This window comes from Hemiscyllium ocellatum, chromosome 4 (genome assembly GCF_020745735.1).
Source record: "Hemiscyllium ocellatum isolate sHemOce1 chromosome 4, sHemOce1.pat.X.cur, whole genome shotgun sequence".
Classification (NCBI taxonomy): domain Eukaryota; kingdom Metazoa; phylum Chordata; class Chondrichthyes; order Orectolobiformes; family Hemiscylliidae; genus Hemiscyllium; species Hemiscyllium ocellatum.
Genome location: NC_083404.1, coordinates 109,768,488 through 109,791,182, shown reverse-complemented (window position 1 = coordinate 109,791,182; position 22,695 = coordinate 109,768,488). Strand labels below are relative to the sequence as shown.

The window sequence follows — 22,695 nt, the reverse complement described above, 5'->3', positions numbered from 1 at the left end:
AAAAATGCACAGAATACCAAAACTATGGGTTCTGAGTTTGACAAGATTTCATAAATAGTATGCAGTAAGGCCAGAAAGTGAGTTAAAATTACGGCAGTCAGGGTTACCTTGTTAATAATGGGTTGGCAAGGTCAGATATATTTGGATACAAGAAAAATGTTAGGAAACAGGCATCAAAAGTTTGGATGAGAATGAAAATACAATTTACATTCATGAAAAATGGACTGAAAATTGCAGCTATGCCCAAACCAGTATACGGTGCGATACAACACAGAATGCGGGTTTGAATCTCTTTCTATTGAATTTGCAATATTATGTCATTTCAATCAGGTAAGGAAAAGGGAGGAAATCCACGATTGAGAAACTACTATAATAGCAACAGCTTGAAATTTTAGGACACCCCTCCCCAAAGATGTTTAATTATTTCTGTATGAAAGTTCAAAGTGGATTTTACAAGTATGCTGAGGAAAAGGTTGAGCATCAGTACTCAAGTTAAAGTGAAAAATTGGATAAAGACTTGTCAGTAGGAATCAAGCTCTCGAAAGCTTTGACTCCTCATTGGAGTAAGATTCCATGGTGATTTAATTCATTCCTGCACATGGCTGTTATTGATATGGAGGTAGACTGATTCACCACTTGGGAGTGAGGGGCAAGTTAAGCTCATCCCAATCTTGTCTATGAAGGACAACTTGATTTTCCACACCTTGACCCAAGACTACTGTGATGTATTGTATCAGCTTCTATCACTGTCACTCTGACTGGGATCAGGTAATCTAGAACAGATTACATTCTATGTCCAAATACTGCAGATGCTGGAGATCAGAAACAAAAATAGGAAGTGCTGGAGAAACTCAGAGGGCTTAGCAGCATCTATGAAGAGAGTAACAGAGTTGATAGTTCAAGTCCATATTGGAGTACGTATCTCTCTCCACAGAGGATGCTGAATTTTACCAACTTTTACTGTTTTATTTCAGAGAGTATTTACACAACAATATTGTACCAACTGCCTCACCTGTTGAGAGCTTCCGATGACGCTCACTCCCATTATACAATGATTCGAACAAGTCTGCCATAGATTTTGCCATTCTAATTTCAGGCAGCTTCTCTGTGGTTTTACAGTTCACCTGTCAGAATTACACAGAAATAAAATAAATACCACATTGTTTCTGGTTTATCAACTTTGCTACTAAAACAAAGTGCCGATGACAGAAATCAGAGCAGACAGAAAATGCTGAGTAAGCCTATCAACTTCTGAAAGACAGTTGACATTTTGGGTGAGGGCCCTTGCGATCTAATGAAGGATCTATTTCTGATCTTTATTTTGTTCAGATGATGACAGACACTCTGCCCAGTTCAAGACTTTCTGTTTTTGTTGGTGTTATTGCACATTTCTGTTGTAAACCTCATTTGCAGATTTCAGCAGCTGTTTCAACAGTTAAGTATTTGTGCTCAGAGGCACAGAGTCTGCAATATTACCTGTCTTTTTGCTAGCTTATTTACAAAAGAAAGCACACTTGCGTGACTAGTCATAAACTGACACAAATATTGAACCTGAAAGATACGTTCGGGAATAGTGATTGAGTGGAAATACTTCGCCCGATGGTGAAACACAGATGGATTATCCACAAGAATACATTAGTGAAGAAGTCTAGAAATTGATGGAGTGGGCAGACAGGCGGCAGATGAAGTTCAAGACAGAGAATGGGAAAAGATGTATTTTGGTTGCCAGAACATGGACAGACAATATAACGTAACGGGAACAATTCTTAAGGGTTGAAGAAGCAGAGAGAACTAGATGTATATGTGCAGATGTCATTGTAGTTGAGAGAACACGTGGAAAGCGTAGATTATTGGGCTGTTGGGCTCTAATAAAAGGAGTCCAGAGAGTAAGAGTAAGGAAGTGGTGCTAAACTTCTACAAGGCACTTGTTAGATCTCAGTTGCATTTTTGAGCCCAGTTCTGGGTGGCACACTATAGGAAGGAAGTGAAAACACTGACAGAGTGTTTAACTAATTTATTGGCGTTCAGCTTATCCATCATCAAAAAGGACCAAGTCAGAAGTGTGATGGAACATTTGTTGGAGTGCAGCTCCAACAACGCTTGAGAATCTTGACACCATTCAGGACAAAGCAGTCTGTTTAATTGGCACCAGATTCACAAGCATCCATTTCCTCCACCACGAAAGCCCAGTAGCAGTAGTATATATAATCTACAACATGCACTGTGGAAATTTGCCCATGACCCTTAGATTACATCTTCCAAATCCATGACCACTTCTACCTAGAAGGACAAGTGCAGCTGATAAATGCCAACACCACAACCTGCAAATTTCCATCCAAAGCACTAAGCATCCTCACTTGGAAACATATCACCGTTCATTCACTGTCGCCAAGTCAAAATCCTGGAATTTCCTGCCTAATGGTATTGTAGGTCTACCTACAATACGTGGACTGCAGCAGTTCAAGAAGGTAGCTCACCATCACCTTCTGAAGGGCAGCTAGAGAAGGGCAATAAATGCTGACCAGCCAATGACTTCCACATTCCAAGATAGAATTATAACAAAAATAACTTGTGTTGTAGATAAAGAGGAAAATATGTGAATGTATTGTTTTAAGATTTTTGAAAGTATTTGATAAGACGCCACATCAAAGATTATTGTATAAAATAAAAGCTCATGGGATAGGGCATAACATATTGGCATGGATAGAAAACAGGCTGGCTAACAGGAATTAGAAAGCAGGAATAGGCTAGCAGGAAGTTACGAGTAATGCCCCACAGAGGTCAGTGCTGAGGCCTCAACTCTTTACAATTTATGTAAGTGATTTTGATGAAGGGATCCAAGATATGGTACCAAATTTGCTGATGACACAAAGGTAGGTAGGAAAATGAATTGTGAAAGGACATCAGAAGCCTATGAAATGACATAAATAGGTAAAGTGAGTTAGCAAAGATCTGGAAAATGGAGTACAATGTTGGAAAGTGTGATATTGTCCATTTTGGCAGAAAGAATAAAAAAGCACATTATCTAAACAGTTAGAGGTTGCAGAACTCTTAAGATGTGTCAAGAACTTGGTGTACTACTGCTTGACTCACAAATGGTTAGTATGCAGGTACAAAGGTATTCAGGAAAGCTAACAGAATGTTTTGTTTTATTGAGGGTAATTCAATGTAAGAATAGTGAGGTGAATATTCAGTTACACAAGGCACTGGGGAGAACACACCTAAAGTTCCATGTACAGTACTGATCACCGTACTTACAGAAGGGTGTTAATGCATTGGAAGCAGTTTAAAGGTCTACTAGACTAACACCCAGAATGAGTAGATTGCCTTCTGAGGAAAGGCTAGACAAGCTAGGCCTGTATCTTCTGGAGTTTAGAAGAGTCAGAGGTGATGAAATTGAAAGATACAAGAGCTTGAGGGACTTGGCTGGGTGGATGTTGGAAGGATTTTTCATCTTGTGGGCGAATCTATAATTAGGAATCTATAACCAATACTAGACAGTCATTATGGCACTCAAGGACAGGTCATGTCTAACCAATGTGATTCAGTTCTTTGACAAGGTAACACAGGCATTGGATCAGGGTAGTGCTGTGGATGTTGGATCTCGAGAGAGGTCTGAAGTAGACAGAAAAGAGCTGTTTCTGGTAATAAAAGAACAAGTGTGAGAGGGCACAGATTTAAAATAATTTACAGAAGTAGCAAATCTAATACATGAAAAACCTTTTCATACACGGGGTTTGCATCTGGAGTGCACAGTCTGTAGGTATGGTGGAGGTTGGTTCAACAGAGGAATTTGAGAGGGACAATGGACCATTATTGAATACGGATAATGGGCAAAAATACAAGGATATGGCAGGGGAATGATAATGTCTCCAATGCTTATTTGTGTAGACTGTGCCCCCAACTCAACCACTTCTGTGAACAGTAAGTTGTTAGGATTGTAATGGCAAGATGGTACGGTTGATCAACTTTCAGTTCCACCTGCCTGACTCACATGAAGAACGATGTTAGGTTTGATCAGCTAAACTTATCTAATAGCTTTGACTTCAGCAAAGTATAGTTAAAGGTGTCTATTATACAAGGTAACTCACATGGCTGTTCTTTCGAGGCATAACCAAAATCCTCAGACTCTTCATATTAGAGTTGAGATCCAAGTGCTCAACTGCTTTGTCCAATTCATTTTGGCATCGTAGTGGAGTGCGAAGCTGTATGGCGATTTATAAACACAATGTTCGGAGATTAGTACATAACTAGGAATTATTCAGTCTTGACTTTTTCTACACTGTTTCTTCGGAGTCATTTTAAACAAACCTAAACTCCACAAGCATTTCATTAACTGAATCTTGAGTATTCCTAATTTAAAAAGGCACAAGCTTTTTGTCATGTTTTCATCAGGACTGACACACAAGAAAATGTAAAAAGGGATCCTATTATGTACAAAGTCACTTTTCTTCCCCCACAAAACATCTCATTATTCCTCCGACTGGCTCACTCCTTCCAAATGTATTGCCATGAAATCTTCAGTTTTAGTCTGGGAATGTGATGGCCAAGTGGCATTATCATTAGACTATGAATTCAGAATTCCAGAATGATATTCCAAGAACCTGGTTTTGAATTCGCCATGGCAGATGATGGAATATGAATTCAATTTTAAAAATCTGAAATTAACCATCTAATGATGATCATGAAAATGTTGTTGGGGAAAATACTGTTGGAAAAAAACACAACTGCTGCACTTACATCAGGAAGGAAATCTGCTGTCTTTACCTGACCTGGCCTATATGTGACTCCAGATCCACAGTAATGGGGGTGAATCTTAATTGCATTTATTGCCCATTCCTAATTGCTTCGAGGGCAATTAAGCTCAGCAATGCCTGCATCCCATTAATCATTTTTTTTAAAAATGCAAATTATTCACTTAATTTCCCCAATCCTTACCATTTATAACACCTTCACTCATTCAATCAACCTGCTCTTTTTGTTTCACCATTCAAAGCACAATTCTCAACTACTGCATGCTTGCACTTTGCAATGTCCTACTTGAGTTCCTCTGTCACATTAATGCTCAGCTCAACAACAAAAGCTGTTCAAACCAAGCTCTTCAACCACCTTCTTCGTCACCTCCCATCATTATAGGCGCAAGGTCCATCCTTCTTTAAAAAGGAATATCCTTTAATTATGCACTCTGAGAATTTTAAAAATGAAGGTTAGCCTGTCACATCTACATCATTATGGCAAACCTGAAAGGCTTCTCCACTCAAAATCCTAAAGGCACAGAATCATATAGCACCAACGGTGGCACACCCTACCTAAGGTGTTTGCCCATGTCCTCCGCATTTTTTCATTCCCTCCTTCACTTTTATTTCTCCATGATTCATGCTTCTCACTCATTTTGCATTTCTTTTTCTCTCTTAACTCTGCCAGCATTCTCTTCTTTTCCTGCCATCCCATTAACACCAGAACTGGCATACAGGGAAATTGCATAGCCACATGGGAAATACAAGAGAGCAACAGGACACTCAATCAGCCAGTGAGCCAAGACTTTAAGAACCAAAGAATGAAGTAAATATTTACAAACTGGCTGTTTCTAATGTTGGTTCGGAAATTCCTGACCATCCAACGGTTGCACAGTGACTGCTCCTACACTGTGCTTATTGTGCAAAAAAAATCTAATAACTAACAAATTAATGATGTAGAAAAATGTACCTCATTATTAATGAAGTGTAGCTCCATTTGCTGTCCAAAGGCATCGCTGACTTTTTGTAGCATATCTTTCAATTTCACTGGTCTAGAAAACTGCATGATCCTTTAAAAAATAAAATTCCCAGATTATTTAAGTATTTACAATTCCATCTAATCCCTTAATGATGAAGCAAGGGCCTCACAGCACCTTGAGAAAATATAAAATGGCTTTCACATCTATCAATGTTCGTTTCCTTCCTTTACTGGTATCTCAAACTGTTGCCCACACTTTTGGCCTTGGTCAAGTGGTCACCATCATGTGAACCAATACAATGAGTGTTTGCAAACTTTTTAAAGATCTTTTCCTACAGGTAGGAATTTTCCATTTCTGAATTGCAGATTATACACATTCCACAGTCAGAGTATTACTATAGCATTTGTGCAGATCGCTAGACAGCCTAAGAGATAGAGAGAGAGTGTAGGTAAGGAAATCACAGGCATTTCCAATCCTGCCTTCATTAATATCCAGCCCATGTAAATTCTTACCAGTGAGGAACTACTTTTGGTGCTAAGGTCTGGTTAATTTGCATATTATTTTCTTCCTGTCTCCATTAGCTTCCCTCCACAAACCAACACTGGCCCAGAATACGGATACGGAGGTGAATAACAGATCTCCCACTGCGATTCCAGTTAAGGTCAACCAATTCAACTTTGAATCTAGTAGGTGCATATTCAGGGCCACACCAAGCAATATATGCACTAGCATTAGAGCAAACAATATTTTTCAATTGATTTCTTGCATAACTTTGTTCATTGATTAACTTCTACACGTTTTCAATGAAAATGCCAAACCAATAAATACATGCTTACAGAGTTCTGGTCAAAGACATGTTAAATAAACAAAAAATATAACTTGCCTTTTTTCTCCTTCATGCTCAAACTTGATCCTTACCTCATTCTACAAAAACAGAGAAATGACTATCAGAACCAAAACAGTACAAACAAAATACCTTTGTCAAGGTTGACAATGTGCTGGGAGACATCAGATTTAACAGCTGAGCATTTGGAAAACGCTGGCAGGAACAGAAGAGTCAGCATGGATTTATAAAAGGGAAATGATGCTTGCCAAATCTATCAGAATTCTTAGAGGATGTAACTCATAGAATTGATATGGGGAAGTCAGTGGATGTGGTTTACTTGGAAGGCGTTCAGAGCTTTCATGAAACTTTTACAAAGTCTCACATAAGAGATTAATGTATAAAATTAAAACATATGGGACTGGGATAGTGTATTGAAATGGATCAAAAATTGGTTGGCACACATTAGAGAAAAAGTAGGCATAAAAGGGTAAATGTTTGAATGGCAGGCAACGACTATAAGGATCAGTACTAGGGAGGACCCTAGCTATCCACAATATATATTAATAATTTACATGAGGGAACTAAGTGTCATATCTCAAAGTTTGCAGACAACAAAACTGCTGGGAAGGTTAAGTGTGAGGATGCAGAGATGCTTTAGTGAGTTGGACAAGCTGAGTGAGTGAGCAAATGCACGGAAGAAGCAGTATAATGTAGATAAATGTGAGGTTATCCAATTGAAAGCAAAATCAGAATGCAGAGTTATTATCTGAATTGCTATAACTTAAGAGTGGGGAATGTGCAACAAGAGTCAATGCTCGAAACATTATCTCTCCTGCTCCTCAGATGCAGCCTGACTGGCTGTGCTTTTTCAGCACCACACTCTTCGACTTTGATCTCTTGCATCTGCAGTCCTCACTTTCTACAACGTGCAACAAGGCTGGAGTGTCCTCATACACCAATCGTTGAAGATAAACATGCAAGTGTAGCAGGTGGTAAAGAAGGCAATCTGTATATGTTGGCCTTCATGGCGAGTTGATTCGTGTATAGGAGCAGGGATGTCTTGCTGTAATTATCAGGGTGTTGGGGAGATCACACATGTAACTTTGAGAGTAGTTTTGGTCACTTTATGAGGGAGAATGTTCTGGTATAGAGGGAGTGCAGTGAAGGGTGACAAGACTGATCCCTGGCATGGCAGGGCCTGAGGAGAGATTCAATCAAGTAGTACTTTAACTGCTGCAGTTCAGAAAGAAAGAGGGGGAAATCTTTTAGAAAGCTATAAAAATCTAACTGGGCTAGATAACTGATTGCAGGAAGGATGCTCCAATCGAGAACCAGAGGTTACAGTCTGAGACGGGTCGGTGTGGACTTGTTGGGCCGAAGGGCCTGTTTCCACACTGTAAGTCTAATCTAATATAGGCTAAACCATTTAGGACAGAGACATGGAGAACTTTTGTCACCCAGACAGTGAAGCGCCAATGGAATTAGCTACCACAGAAAGCAAACAAGGCTACAACATTGAATGATTTTGATCAGGAGTTGGATATTGCATTTGAGTTAAAGGGATCAAAGGTCTTGAGGGGAAAGCAGGAATAGGTTAGTGAGTTGGGTGATCAGCTATAATCATGCTGAATGGCAAGATAAGATGGTGTGCCAAATGGCCTACTCCTCCTTCTGTTTTCTATGTTGACAAAATAGCAACAATAACCAGGAGAGCATTCAGCTGGTTAAAGAGCTAGAGGAGGTTATTTAGATAAGGTAGAAGTTTTAAAAGCTCATGCTTAAATTAAAGCAATGAACTCAGAGTAACAATACAATAGTTAAGTGTGGAAATAACAAAGCATAGATTAGGATTTCAACGGCAGAGGAGATGTGATAGGAGCAGAGGTGGCCATTATGAAAGATGTTGAATCAGATTTCTTGACAGGAGACCCAACAAGACCCCACCCATCATCATTCTCCTCTGCCTGGTTCAATTTGTTCTCACATTTAAAAATTCCTTCTTTAACACCACTTGCTTCCTCGAAAATAAAATGCATTGTGTTGGGCCTCGTGGGTGCTGGCTATGCCTTTTTTTTGTAGAATATTTGGTACATTCCTTATTCCTGTCCCTCATTGGTCACCTCCATCACCTCTTTATCTGGCACACATGTCTATGTCTGTCCTGATTTCATCTACTTTGCTCCCAATTTCTACCTTTCCCTTAGCTGTCCACTGTCCACTTCTGACAATTCCCTTCTCTTCCTCAATGCATCTGTTTCTACTTTAAGGAGTAGACTATCAAGCAATATTCAAGCAAAATACTCACACCTACTTCGACTACACTTTCTCACATCCTACTTCCTGTAAGCACTTCAACCTATTCTTCCCGTTTCTCCATTTCCATTGTACCTATTCTGGAGTGAATGTCCACACCAGCAATTTTGGTATGTCTTGCTTTATCTTTAACTGTGGCTGACAGTTCTCCAGACAACTGACCATAACATTTCTTGTTCTCACTCCCTTTCATTTCATGAGCCTGTCAACACATAAGGATTTCCTTGTTCACACTTCCCACCCACCTGTCTCTGTAACTGCCTGCAGCACTAGATCTGCTAAGATCTGTGTTCCTCCACATATCTGATCTCTCATGTAGACCCAAGCTCATTCACCCCATCAGCTGCTATGCTTTCAACTACCTAGCCACCACCTTCTGGAATTGCTTCTGTAAAATTTCTAACCCTCTCTGTCCTCCTTAAAATCTCTCTCTTCAACCAAGCTCTTGTCTACCATTTTTATAATTCCTTTGGCTTGGTTTCAGTTTCTGTCGGATTACACCTCTTGGGACATTTTACTGCTGTAAAAGGTGCTATCAAAATGCAAGTTGTTTTTTTCACGATATTCTTTGGAACAGAGAGTGTGAACATGTGACCTGATAGAGGGCTTCAAGATATAATATCTATACAGTGTAAACCAAGAAAAAGTATTTCCTCTTGCAAGCGGTCCAATAATTCAAAATCCTTGGCAATTGTGAGAAATCCTTTCCCTGATACAGTTGGCCAGAAACAGTAGTGGAAGCTGATAACATAAATACTTATTTAAATAGAAGTTAGACAAGTACCCAAGCAAGATAAATGTAAGAGTTGTGACCAAAAGATGAAACTAAGCATGACTGCTATTTCAAAGAGCTGGAACAGGAGGATGGGTGTTTGTGGGTGCAGACAAGGAAGTGAGCAGAAATGGTTCATCTTTGTGGTAAAGAATAATTGCGTTCCTCTAACTTGTTGCTGGTTGTTTGGGGCCAGTGGAGTGGTGCTTGGGGGATGTATGAAAGAAGCACAAAACAAGAGGCAGATCTTCAGATCTACAATCAAAAGGAAGAATCAGGGGATGCCAACACTGACGTATGTACATCCATGTGCTGTGAACTAAAACAGAAAACATATTGAAGAAGAAATTATTTTTTTTCCAAAAGGATCTATTTCTGGAGCTAAGGAAGGGCTTTGCTAGTTATTGAAAATAATAGCAAATACTAAATGACGTTTCCAAACGGAATACACCCTGGGTGAGAAGCTAGCCAGAGTCAACTGGAACAGATAACAAAGGAATGCTTTGATGTGCAAAACAGAACGACAAGTATGATACAAAGGAAAAGGGAGGAAAGAAGTATTTTAAACTCTTAAAAATTAAGAAGGATCTGAAAATCCAATTGAGAAACTCAAAGGCACTAGCATGGGATATAAACTTAATATGAGAAAATTGAATTGCAGAGAATTCACTGCCTATAAGCTTCCAGCTCTGCGAATAGTCAGAATGATTACGACATTCTTGACAAGACTCCAAAACAATCAAGATTAAAAGTACACTGTGGAATGCCTGAGTGCTGCACCCATTAGAAACAGCACTCAACATTCTCCTAAGGCTGGAATTGGCAGTGTCCCTCTCCTTCTGCAAATCACAAATCAAAGTAGTGACTGAGATTACAGGGGAGTGCCATGGCAGTAGTGTGAAATGTTTATGGAAAATCACTAAATTGTGATAAACAGTGCTGGGATACAATTTACATTTATACGATAGGGCAGTGCCTCTCTAGTTAACCTTAGGTGTCATGGTAATACAGACCGCATTAGAGAACATTCAATTAACCACACACCACAACTCACTGTTGTCTGACCTTAGGTCAGAAGTAAAGGTGAAGGGTTCAAAGAGTAGGGCTAGCAATGAGTATTCTAAATACTCACGCTTCAAAAGGACAAAAATAAGAAAGGGATCAAATATAAAGCCATTGGGAGTGTCAGAGTTAGGGTGGAACAAGCCATGCAGAGCACTGAATATGTAAGTGAGAGTTGGCATTTTGAATTCAAGGAAGTCAAACTTCTGCTAGTCAAGAAGGAGAAGACAAGGCTAGTCTTGCAATTGCAAAGAGAAATGCCAGTTAAAGAAGTCAGGATCAGAAATATGCCATTCAATCCCTGGGTTTGGATGGAATGCTCTTTGGAAGGTTGGCGTGGACTCAATGGGTCTACCGCCCTGTTGCCGAACACTTCAAATCCCCCTCCCACTCCGCTGAAGACATGCAGGTCCTCGGCCTCCTCCATCGCCACTCCCTTACTACCTGACACCTGGAGGAAGAACGCCTCCTCTTCCACCTCGGGACCCTCCAACTCGATGGCATCAATGTGAATTTCACCAGTTTCCTCATTTTCCCTCCCCCCACCTTATCCCAGTTCCAACTTTCCACCTCAGCACCATCCTCATGATCTGTCCCACCTGTCCATCTTCCTTCCCACCTATCCACTCCACCCTCCCCTCCGACTTATCACCATTACACCAACCTCCATTCACCTTTGCACTCTCAGCTACCTTCCTCCTAGCCCTATCCCCCCTCCCATTTATGTCTCTCACGGCTCTCAGCCTTGTTCCTGATGAAGGGCTTTTGCCCAAAACATCAATTTTCCTGCTCCTCAGAGACTGCCTGACCTGTGTTACTCCAGCATCATACTCTTGACTCTAATATCCAGCATTTGCAGTCTTCACTTTCGCTTCAATGGGCCTAATGGCTTGCTTCCACACTGTAGGAATTCTGTGATTCTATGACTGGATGTGGCAGGGCTGCAGAGCTTGAGTCTGATTCACTGAATGTGGGAGCATTTAAACCTTGCCTAGCACTTGCCACTTACAACATTTGCTTTAGATTAGATTAGATTACTTACAGTGTGGAAACAGGCCCTTCGGCCCAACAAGTCCACACCGACCCCGTCGAAGTGCAACCCACCCATACCCCTACATATATCCCTTACCTAACACTACGGGCAATTTAGCATGGCCAATTCACCTGACCCGCACATCTTTGGACTGTGGGAGGAAACCGGAGCACCCGGAGGAAACCCACGCAGACACGGGGAGAACGTGCAAACTCCACACAGTCAGTCGCCTGAGTCGGCTCTCAAAGTAGTCCTTTTAAATCGTTAGACCAAGCCATATTGTATCTACCTGTCCTCATTATTATTGCTTTAAGGCCCTCATCTAACAAATTTTATCCTCACTTGTGAAAACAGCGAACTTGTTCTTGTGTCATTCATTGCAACTCTATAATGTAAATGTGTCTTTAACTGAAGAAGTCACGTTTCCTGCAGACAATTTGAGGTAGTGAACTAAGTATTATACATTTAAACAGATTCGGCATTACCTCACTGAATTGGTCTTGAGAAAGACAGGTCAGGCAGCATCTGACAAGACTTAACAACTTCAACTAAAGTTGTCTTGGTCTTTCCCACAAAGCTTACCTGATTGTTTTTGCTGATGTCATAATTTAGCAACTTTCTGCACTTGCCCAAAGCAACCAGATCTTTCATAATTGAATTCAGAGCTTCCTGTTCATCTGGAAACAAAACAAAACCAAGGAATAATCAAGGTAACATGAAAAATATTAAGATATTTTTGTCCATTCAACTGGATGAAGTAAAACTTTCCGATTTAAACTGATTCAACTAGAACCCATCTATTCAATACCATAGATGATTTTTACTTAAACTTCAAAGAATTATTTTGAAACACTGAAATTAAACTAAACCAAGTTACTATCACCAGAAACAAAGTTTGCATGCAAATAACATTCAACTGCCTGACCAATATCTGAAAAAAGTTACTCAGCACTTAACACATGATAAGGAACTTATAATTATTGACCAATTTAATTAATCTCACAAGCTCTCAAAGCATCTTACAATGATGGCTGTGGTTTTAGGTATAGTGACTATTACAATGTGGGGAAGCAATGCAGCCAACTTACGCACAGCATGACTCCACAACGGCAACAAGATAAATAGCCAGGTAAAAATGTTTCTTGATATTTGAATGTGATCCAGATCTTGCCACTTAAACACTGAAGCCTTCTCTGCCTTTAAGACAGAAATAGTGCTGAACATTGTGCCATCATCAGCAAACATCCCCATCTTTGACCTTATGATGAAGGAAAGATCATTGATGAGGCAACTGATGATGGTTGGCCTAGACCACAACCCTGGAGGGAACCTCAGATGGTGGTACTCCCATGAATCTACTATCATAATACTTCTAGGCTGTAGTGGTCAAGGTTTGGAAGATGATGCTGGAAGAGTCCTGATGAATTTCAGTAGTGCATCGTGTAGATACAACACACTGCTGCTACTGAGTTTTGTTGGTGTTGACTAGTCCCCTAAGCTTGGCCCTAGTGGTAAGGATGGTGGTAAGGATGACCTAATAGGTCAACAGATAGTAAACTGGATAGCAATGTCTCGCATACATGCACAGTCAGTTAAAAATAGAAATAAGATATTTCTGCTTAGTTCCCCCACATGCAGCAATACACCAGTATTTTGCGTATTTTCTGAAGAGTGAAACACATTGAAGAGTGTGATGCTGCAGTACTTAAGTGATATATGCATAATAACTGTGCCAGAAAAATTTAGGACCTGTTCTATCAAATATTAGTAAACTTTTGGTTTTGTGACTTGTTTTGATTTTTGCCAAGCAGCCTCTACGAAATTGCAAGTTTTTTGCAAGGTAGCATTCCTGTAGATTATAGTTATTTTTGGAAATTTAATATTTTTAACTTTTACTTTCTCCCTCTTTTATTTCTTCCTTAATTCAATTTTACTTCCCTCTCTTTACTTTGACTTCTGTGTATAGCTATACATTGAATTAAACATTCGAACAGTTCCTTGCTCAGTGTGTGTGTGCTGCAATGAAGATTTGATCCAACTAGCTGAAAATACATGTTCTTATTTGCCCAGTTCACACAAGTTCCAGATCCTCCATAGTAAGAGCCATGCTGGACTGGTTATCACACGGCTAATATTTGCAGCTGAGACACCCACAATAATGCCTATGGACCAGTCTATGAAAAATATCTATCCCAGAAGGCTACAGAAGCTCAGTTTTTGAGCATGCTCAAGGTTAAAAAAATTAATAGATTCTGGATACTAATAACCTCAAACGATAATGAATAATACAGCAAAGTAGCATTGAGGTGGATGATTAGCCACGGTCTAACTGGATGATGGAGCAAGCTGAATAGTCTACTTATTTTTCAATTTTCCAAATGTACACAATGAATGATATTGCCGTTTGTCATTATCAAAAAGCCAAACAACAAACTGAATTGAATGCTTAGAGGAGAAACAGGTGGCTTTAGATCTGATTCCCAAAGCTTTCCATCACTGGTTGGTTTTAGTCCACCTAAGATTGATGAAGACAGAGCAGTAGGCATTGTCTATACAGACCAGCGAAGTGCTCAACAAAGTTTCACATGGTACAAAAAGCGGGTACCCAAAAGATGCAATGCAGCAACCGGCCAAGACCATTTCCAAACCTGCACATCCTCTACCACCCAGAAAAACTACAGCAGCAGGTACACATGGGAAAACTATCATTTGAAAGTTCATCTCCAGAATTCACACTATCCTGACTTGGAAGTATGTCACCATTCCTTCACGATTCTTGGGTCAAAACCCTGGCAGTCTCTCCCTAATGCCACTGAGAGTGTATTTTTACCGTTTGGCTGCAGCAATTGGAGTTCGTCTCTCTGTACAATATTTTCAAGAGTACTTGGGGATGGCCAATAAATGCTGGCCTTCCCAACAACACCAACATCCCAATAACAAAATAAGATGAACACTGAGTAAGACACCCTCAGGCATTAGTGCACAAGGGCAACTAGTTAATTTTCTTTTGCTGTTAGCATTTATAAATGGGAATTCAGAATTAGATGTACTGTAACGGTATAGTGGGACAATATTAGGGTGAAGGAAAGGTTTTTTTAACTGAAATGTGGATGTTCCCACATTCCAAGGATTGTCACAATTCAATAACAGGTTACCACCACTTTCCAAAGGCAATTAAGAATGGAAACAAATGATGGTTTACTCAATTATACTGACATTTTCTGAATAAACATATAGATCAAAAGGATTTTTTAAAAACACTTAAAGGAAAACTATACAATCTTTTATGCTATGCTTAGATAACTGTTGTCGACAGCTAATTTACGACTTCTAGTAATTAACAGTATATCACCCTAGTACAAAAAACTCTGGAGACATCTCAATTCAAAAGGGCTATTAAAATTATAAATTCAGTGGAATGAATACTTGAAAATTGAAATTCCTAAAGGTAGTTGATGAGCATAAGGCAGATCCATCCCATTTGGGCAGAGTATGAATATTTTGGATTTCTGCCCCTTGCACTGCGCCTCAGTGTCGGGTGAAGGCAGAATGAGTGTGTTATTTGCATAATGCACGAATCCACCTCTCACCAGTGATTGGACAAGGGGATGATCTAAAGCTACTCTGTTTTTACTGGCACAACCATCCCAATGAAAAATAAGTCTCTGTTATTTTAAAATTGAGACAACAGAAGAGCACTAGCAAACAGCAGTCCTATCCCCTCTGGATGATGCAAGTCTTCAGGAAGTTCAGCAGAGGAATCATTCTTAAAACCCTTTATTCTTAAATCCTAATGATAAAACTGGTGACATGTGCTTTAATGTGTTTTTTTAAAAATGCTTTAACACATGTTCCTGGACACAGAAAAGACTCCATTTCTCAAATATCAGATTCACAACTATGAGAGTATACCCTGATGTGTTATAATTCAGAAAGCTAAAGAGCCCACTATATTGCCCCTGAAGGATTGGATGAAAGCAAAGCATTACACAAAAAGCAGTGTGTACATGAATAAGACAACTCTGTTCACAACCAGGTAATCACTGTAGTGACATACAGGGAACAAAGCAAAACAGTTCCCTTCCAGTGAAGTCCCAAGAAAGGTTAGGATACAGAAACATTTGGCTGAATTGTTCTCTTCCTCAATATTTGCTTTGCTCCCAAAGTTTAGGGGTAATAATCCTCTTTTGGTTCTATAAATTATCCATAAAACATCTAACTTAGTTAAATGATTTGTATTTCTTTTGGACTCTAAGCTGCTGCAAGTAATCACTAGTTTTGTTTTACCAGTCTGAACATTTTAAAAAGTGGACATAATGGTTTACTTACCCATGCTTACTGTCAACATGAGGACAAGCTTTCTGTTTGTTAAAGTAGCAAACTCTGGACTATCTTCCCATCACCAAGTCACGCTACAGGGAAAAAAGATGTGAAAGCATATTTACTAATAAAGTCATAGTCATAGTCATAGAGATGTACAGCATGTGTAACACATTAAACAAAATCTCCTTTAAAAATATACATACAAGTCCACTTTATTTAAAAAATTATTAAAAAGTAGTGAATCTGTCAAAATCTTTACCACAGAGAGTTGTACAGGTTGGGTCATCTAGTATATTCAAGGCTGAGATAGAAACATTTTTAGAAGTAAGGAAATGAAAGGTTATGGGAAAAGGCAGGAAAAATGAGTTCAGCATTATCACATCAACCAAGATCTTGCTGAATGGTGGAGTAGACTTGATGGGATGAATGGCCTACTACTATTCCTATGGTCTAACATGAGAAGAGCATCTTCAATCACATATTGCCTGACAGTTTCAGGTTCAATCGGTGGTATGACCTTTTTCCTCACCTGACAATAACGAGGTGATCAGAGATAGTAGGGAATAGTTCAGCAAATAAATAGTCTTCTGTATTTATACAAAAGAATAGAAGTTGAGGGGGAAGACAAACAAATTCCACTTTACCATGGATGAAGGTTAACATTCAAACACTGACGAAGGCTGCCAATATTCTGGCCAACATTTTTAATTCAACAAATACTACTAAAAAAAATTGATTAACTGATCGCTCTTTCTGAAGCAGAATGGTTAATTAAGAATAGTTGCTTCATTTTGCGCAGGTGAGAATCGGGTTAGAATGGCCAGTTGGGCGGGAGAGTGGGGGATGGGGTCAGCAGGGACCCATTATTTGTGGGGAGGGTTGGAGAATTTGGAGGGAGAGCAAGGAGACAGCAATGTCCCTGATAGGGCTAGCGGTTCTGCACATGAAGCTTCTGGTACTTTGTACCGAACAGCAGCCTGCGCTGTCAAAGCTGCCAGGGTGCTCAGCCTCCTTCCACTTTTACCCAGAAACCAAACATTTGCGACAGAGCCAGATCTGGGCTCACACAAGGCCCTTAGATGACAGCACTTGTCCAATTATGGGGCTCAAATGGGGCAGGCAGGCAGAGTATCAGACACTTTACCCTCCCCTATAATGTGGTGGACAAGATCAGGAGCAGGTTGGGCAGACGGTAGGCTGGCCATCAGAAGGAAAACTCAGTAAGACAAGCCAATGATACAGACTGGGCCAACACATTTTCCAAAAGTCAAAATGAGCTCATGTACGATCAAGACATTAATTTTCAAGTATGACTGTTTTCTTCATGGCGCACCATTTTATATATGCCCTCGTCCCCTTCAAACACACTGGAGGCTGGAAGGGAGATAACATTCTCCCTCCCCCAATCATTCTCTCAAAGTATATTAAGGAACCTATGGCTCTATGTTGGAAACAGCAAAGGAGTTGTTCCCAGTGGTCTGGCAAATACTCTCTTCGATCAACTTCACAAATTGAGGTTACCTGGTCACTGACATCATACAATTGTGAAAGTTTATTCTGTAAAAGTTAGCTATCCCATTTCCGTTAGAACAATGGTGTCTATGCATCAAAGCTATTTCATCAACTGCAAATTGCTTTGGCAATAAAATGAAAGCATTTCTTTTTTCACATCCATTCACTCTAGTCTAATGGCAACAACCTCCGAGATGCCCGATTTTAAAGCCAGACAGTTACTTCCCACCAAATTCCCAGGGGCACTTTGAGTGGAGCGTCAGTAAGCAGCAAACATGTCCAACTTGCTCACACTGCTCACAGTCCAGTTAGTCACTCACTGGGCAATGTTCTTGCCAGAGTTAAATTCAACCTGCATTTATGTGAAGATCACTGAATAGGATTTGATGTACTGCATACTTGGACAGGCTGCAAACACACATTGCATGGGCACAGTTACCAGATTGCTACTGTGTACATAGAACTGGAATGCAATGTTGCCTTCAGTGAGTGGGCAAAACATCTGGGCAGGGGGGGCAAAAGTTTTGTATATTTTTAAAAACAGAAAATTTTATTAAAGTTTGCATCACTTTTTGTGCAAAGACATGAGTAATCTAAAATTTATGCAGCAATTACGTAGCAACTGGACTTCCTGAACTGTCTAAACCACACAGACTGAATTAAGTAATAGCAGTGTAGAAATAGCCCATAGTATTACATTGCTGAGCATCAGGACAGAAAGCTCAACAATAAAAAAAATATTCTGTATACAAAATGCTGAATTTTAAGTGGAGTCCTGTAAGTTGATCTCATACAAGCACAGGACAGTTCAGTACAGTCAGTACTGTTGTCTGTTGCAAAGGGCTAAAGAAACTGATGTGATGTGCCAGTTTTTGGGATGTACAGCCTACAGCCAAGACTCAAACCATAACTAATATTAATGTGATTCTGAAATTGTCAGCACGTCATGAATCTTCCCTAGTACTGTATACCACAAATTACACTAACAACCAATTTAAGATAAACATCTGGGTTTGCAAATTGGCTCATTTATTCTTGTTAGAAGCTACACATATTCATAAGCAGAGGTCTGTCCTCTGCAAACAGAAAGTACGTGTCCAGGCTTTGCACCTTTACCAATCAGAATCAAGTTTCCAAACAATCACCATCTCTTACAGTAAAAACATTCCCTTCGAAATTTGGCATTTTGTGTCTGCCATGAAGACTGCAAGACAAAAAGCTTTCTCCAATTCGAAAAAAAACTGTGTTGATCAAGGATTAAAAGGGGATTGAGGCAAAGTCAGGAGTGATAAATAACGAGGTACTTTTTTTATATTTGCAGGATACGGGATTGACTGTTAAAACTAGCATTTATGGACACATTCTAATTGTCTCTGAGAAACTGGTGGTGCTTTTTTAACTGAGTGATTGCTAGGTTATTTCAGGGAGGAGTTAAATCAACCACTTTGCTGTGGCTCTGATGTTATGTGTAGATAAAATAGGTAAAGTCAGTGAATTTCCTTCTCGAAAGAACATTAGTCATCCAGGTGGGACTTTACTAGATTCAGATTATTCCACAATTATTACTATTATTATTGTTGTTAATACCAGCTTTTAATTCAGATTTATTTAATTGTTTCAATTAAAAGCTACCAATTGTGGTTCAGAGATTTGAACTCATGGCTAAAATTTGATATCATCTCATCCAGCCTCCACTGAGTTAAAATTAGTCTCATAGCTCCGGATTACTGGTTTTTTTTTTAGATTACTTACAGTGTGGAAACAGGCCCTTCGGCCCAACAAGTCCACACCGACCCACCGAAGCGACAACCCACCCATACCCCTACATATACCCCTTACCTAACACTACGGGCAATTTAGCATGGCCAATTCACCTGACCCGCACATCTTTGGACTGTGGGAGGAAACCGGAGCACCCGGAGGAAGCCCACGCAGACACGGGGAGAACGTGCAAACTCCACACAGTCAGTCGCCTGAGGCGGGAATTGAACCCAGGTCCCTGGCGCTGTGAGGCAGCAGTGCTAACCACTGTGCCACCGTGGTCTTAGCCTCTGCATTACTAGTCAAATAACATAAGCGCTATGTTACCCACATGACAGTTTACTTTCTTATAAAAATGACTTGTTACAAACAATCATTGCCATGATCATCATTTCTGTGAAAATGTTTACATTCCACTCGCTTCCATGGTGGGATTTGTCCAAACAGCATTAGCCTGACCTCCTCGATGAACTAACTTGGAGACATTACCACTCTGCCACCATCTCCATGCTCAGGGATTTGGGAGGGGTAGACAGTTAATTGACTAGGGCAGCAATTCTTGACCTAAACAAATAACTCCAATAGAAGCAAACAGTTGGTGACGAAAAGACAAGAATTGGTTGTCGCATTCCTGCACAATGAAGGGGCAAGCTGATGCAAGAAAAGTCAATCTATGGATAATGCACATAAGGGTTGCTGGCAGCCATCAGTCAGCACTACCAGAGTTGAAAATTACCAGAAAACACATTGACATAAAAGAAGGTACAAGGTTCTGTTTAAAAAGGAGACACACAGTCCCCACCCCTACACTCTACAAACCCCAAACATATGCAGTTAACTTTATTTGTAAAAACAGTAGATGCTACAAACCACAACCAGGGCAGTCAAGCACTGCATTTAAAAAAAATTACTTTCCACTCATTAATACAGCACTGTTTTATTTTAACAATACATTTGCCGAACATCATGGTGTTATACCCTCTATTCAACATGTGAGAACGAAGGATGTGATCGTCCATCTGTTTTGAATCAGATATTTCAAATGCAGCCAAATCTCTCCATCAGATGTTCCACAGCCCTGAAAGAAAAATACTAGAAAACCCTTCAGGGACTGGTTTCCTCTGATTTTAGTAACTGTTTACGTAAGTTTGCTGAGCTCCAAACACCATTAGTCACAAGCTTAGCAATACTTAAAAACCACTTACATTTATATAGCACTTCTAACATAATGAAATATCTCTATGCATTGGAAAGAACTGTTTTAAATAGTATTTGATGGTGAACTACATAAGGAGATATTAGACCAGAAAATGTATGTTTAAGGATTATCTGAAAGGAGTTGGGGGGGGGGGGTTGGTCAGGAGCTTTGAAGAGGGAGTGAAATATCAAGGTATGGAAGTGGTGTGGCTCATTGAAGACATGAGAGAGAGGGGTGACCTCAGACTATGGCAAGGGTAGTGATGGGTTATAATCTTAGAGGATGTTAACGGGTTTGCCTGGTGGGCTAGCACACCTGCCTCACTTGCCCCATAATAAAAGATACTTACCATCCAATTCAGCCATTCTCAGCTCCCTTCAACTATAGGGTCGTCACACCTATAGATGAAAGTAAACTGCTGTAGTGAGACGTCATGTGTTTCAATAATTAAGGTACAAAATCTTTAGTGATCGTGCAACAGGTACTATATAATGGCGGCACAGTGGCTCAGTGGGTTAGCACTGCTGCTTCACAGCACCAGGGACCCAGGATTGATTCCATCCTTGGGCAACTGTCTGTGTGGAGTTTGCACGTTCTCCCCGTGTCTGCGTGAGTTTCCTCCAGGTGCTCCGGTTTCCTCCCACAGCCAAAGATGTACAGGTTTGGTGAATTGGCCATGCTAAATTGCCCACAGTGTTCAGGGATGTGTAGGCTACGTGCATTAGTCAGGGGTAAATATAGGGTAGGGGAATAGGTCTGGGTGGGTTACTCTTCAGAAAGTTGGTGTGGACTGGTTGGGCCGAAGGGCCTGTTTCCACGCTGTAGGGAATCTAATCTAATTGAACATTGCTATGATACTATGAATCTTGGTTACAAAGAGGGGGTGCATAAGTTTTTAGTTTGCTTTGGACGTAAGTAAAATATCATGATTTATTGCTGAAGTACCTTGACATCATTAAGAGTCAATTTTATAGCATGAAACTGCAAGTGCACTCATAGATATGAGGAATGCCATTTCCCTTTCATTCAGGACAGATGGACCAGATTCTCCTGGAGATTCAACAGCCTTTAGTGGATGTGATTGGACTCTTCGGAGAGTCAGTGTGAATTTGATGGGCTGAATAACCTGCTTCCAAACTGTAGGGATTTCATGATTCTGTTCTAATGATTCTATAGCTGAGGATAGATTTACTAAATTAAATTGAATAATAAAATAAATTGAATGAATTCAAATTTCACAAGTTGAACTGGTAATAGTTGAACTCATGACTTCTAGTTTACCAATTCAAATTGTTACGCAGCAAGCTCATCAGGTGAGGATGGCATCCAGTTGGATTGTGGGTAGCTGATCGTCGTTTGCTTTCTAGATGCATTTAGTACTGTATTCAGTACAGTCTCTGGGCCCTAACAGCATTCCGTGTTAGGTAGTGCAAGCTGGTGCTCCAAAACTAGCTACACAATGGCCAAGCATTTCCAGTGAAGCTCCGACCAAGCATCAACTCATGTTGATGTACATCCTGTCCACCAAAAACAGGACAAATCTAACTGAGCCAATTGTCATCCCATCAGTCTACTCTCAATCAAAGTGTTGGCAAGCATCATCAATTGCACTAGCCAGTTGGACTTAGTAACAACCTATTCAATAATGTTCACTGGAACAGTGGTAGTGTCCCTACTTCTTGGTCAGGAGGTCAATATTAAAGTTCCAACTACTCAGAGGTGCGCAATCTGTGAACAGGTTGATTAGAAACACTCAGCATTAGACCATGTTACAGCTTTTACCTAAAAATGAATTGCTGAGATATGTCATTGAAGCTTTCTGTCCTGCACTCATCAGAACAAATGCAAGAATGCCAAATTTCAAACTTCGATTTCTATGGTGGTTGGCTAGGAAACTGACCTTGATTTATTGAGATGTTGTAATAGAGAAAGCAAATGAGAATAACAAGATCCCCAAGCTCCAAGGTGATTCAAAAATGGTACAAGGCTTGAATATATTCCTTTTGTTTGAAGAGAGAAGTCCAGCATGTGAAAGTGAACCATGTTACAATTCAGCTGCTTATCTCATTACTTGATATTGCACCCACTGATGCACTGATTAGCAGTATCACATCTAACAGTAATCTTTTTGGTTTGAGTTTTGCAGACTACCTGAGTAAGGTCTGCACTGAAACCACTA

At 40.0% G+C, this 22,695-nt stretch overlaps 1 protein-coding gene across 3 annotated transcripts in view; it reads right to left on the bottom strand.

Moving 5' to 3' along the window:
• Positions 1-22,695, bottom strand: part of map3k22 (mitogen-activated protein kinase kinase kinase 22) — a 112,646-nt gene that overhangs the window by 55,787 nt on the left and 34,164 nt on the right. For 2 of the 3 annotated variants that reach the window (XM_060823765.1, XM_060823767.1), the window contains exons 2-7: positions 16,052-16,134; positions 12,305-12,399; positions 6,600-6,640; positions 5,707-5,806; positions 4,092-4,205; positions 1,013-1,124 (exon numbers count right to left, since the gene is read on the bottom strand). In XM_060823765.1, the coding sequence (XP_060679748.1) occupies positions 1,013-1,124; positions 4,092-4,205; positions 5,707-5,806; positions 6,600-6,640; positions 12,305-12,399; positions 16,052-16,070 (481 nt within the window). In that variant the 5' untranslated portion in view covers positions 16,071-16,134. Of the gene's footprint in view, positions 1-1,012; positions 1,125-4,091; positions 4,206-5,706; positions 5,811-6,599; positions 6,641-12,304; positions 12,400-16,051; positions 16,135-22,695 lie in introns of all 3 variants that reach the window. The other variant, XM_060823768.1, reaches the window with a different exon arrangement.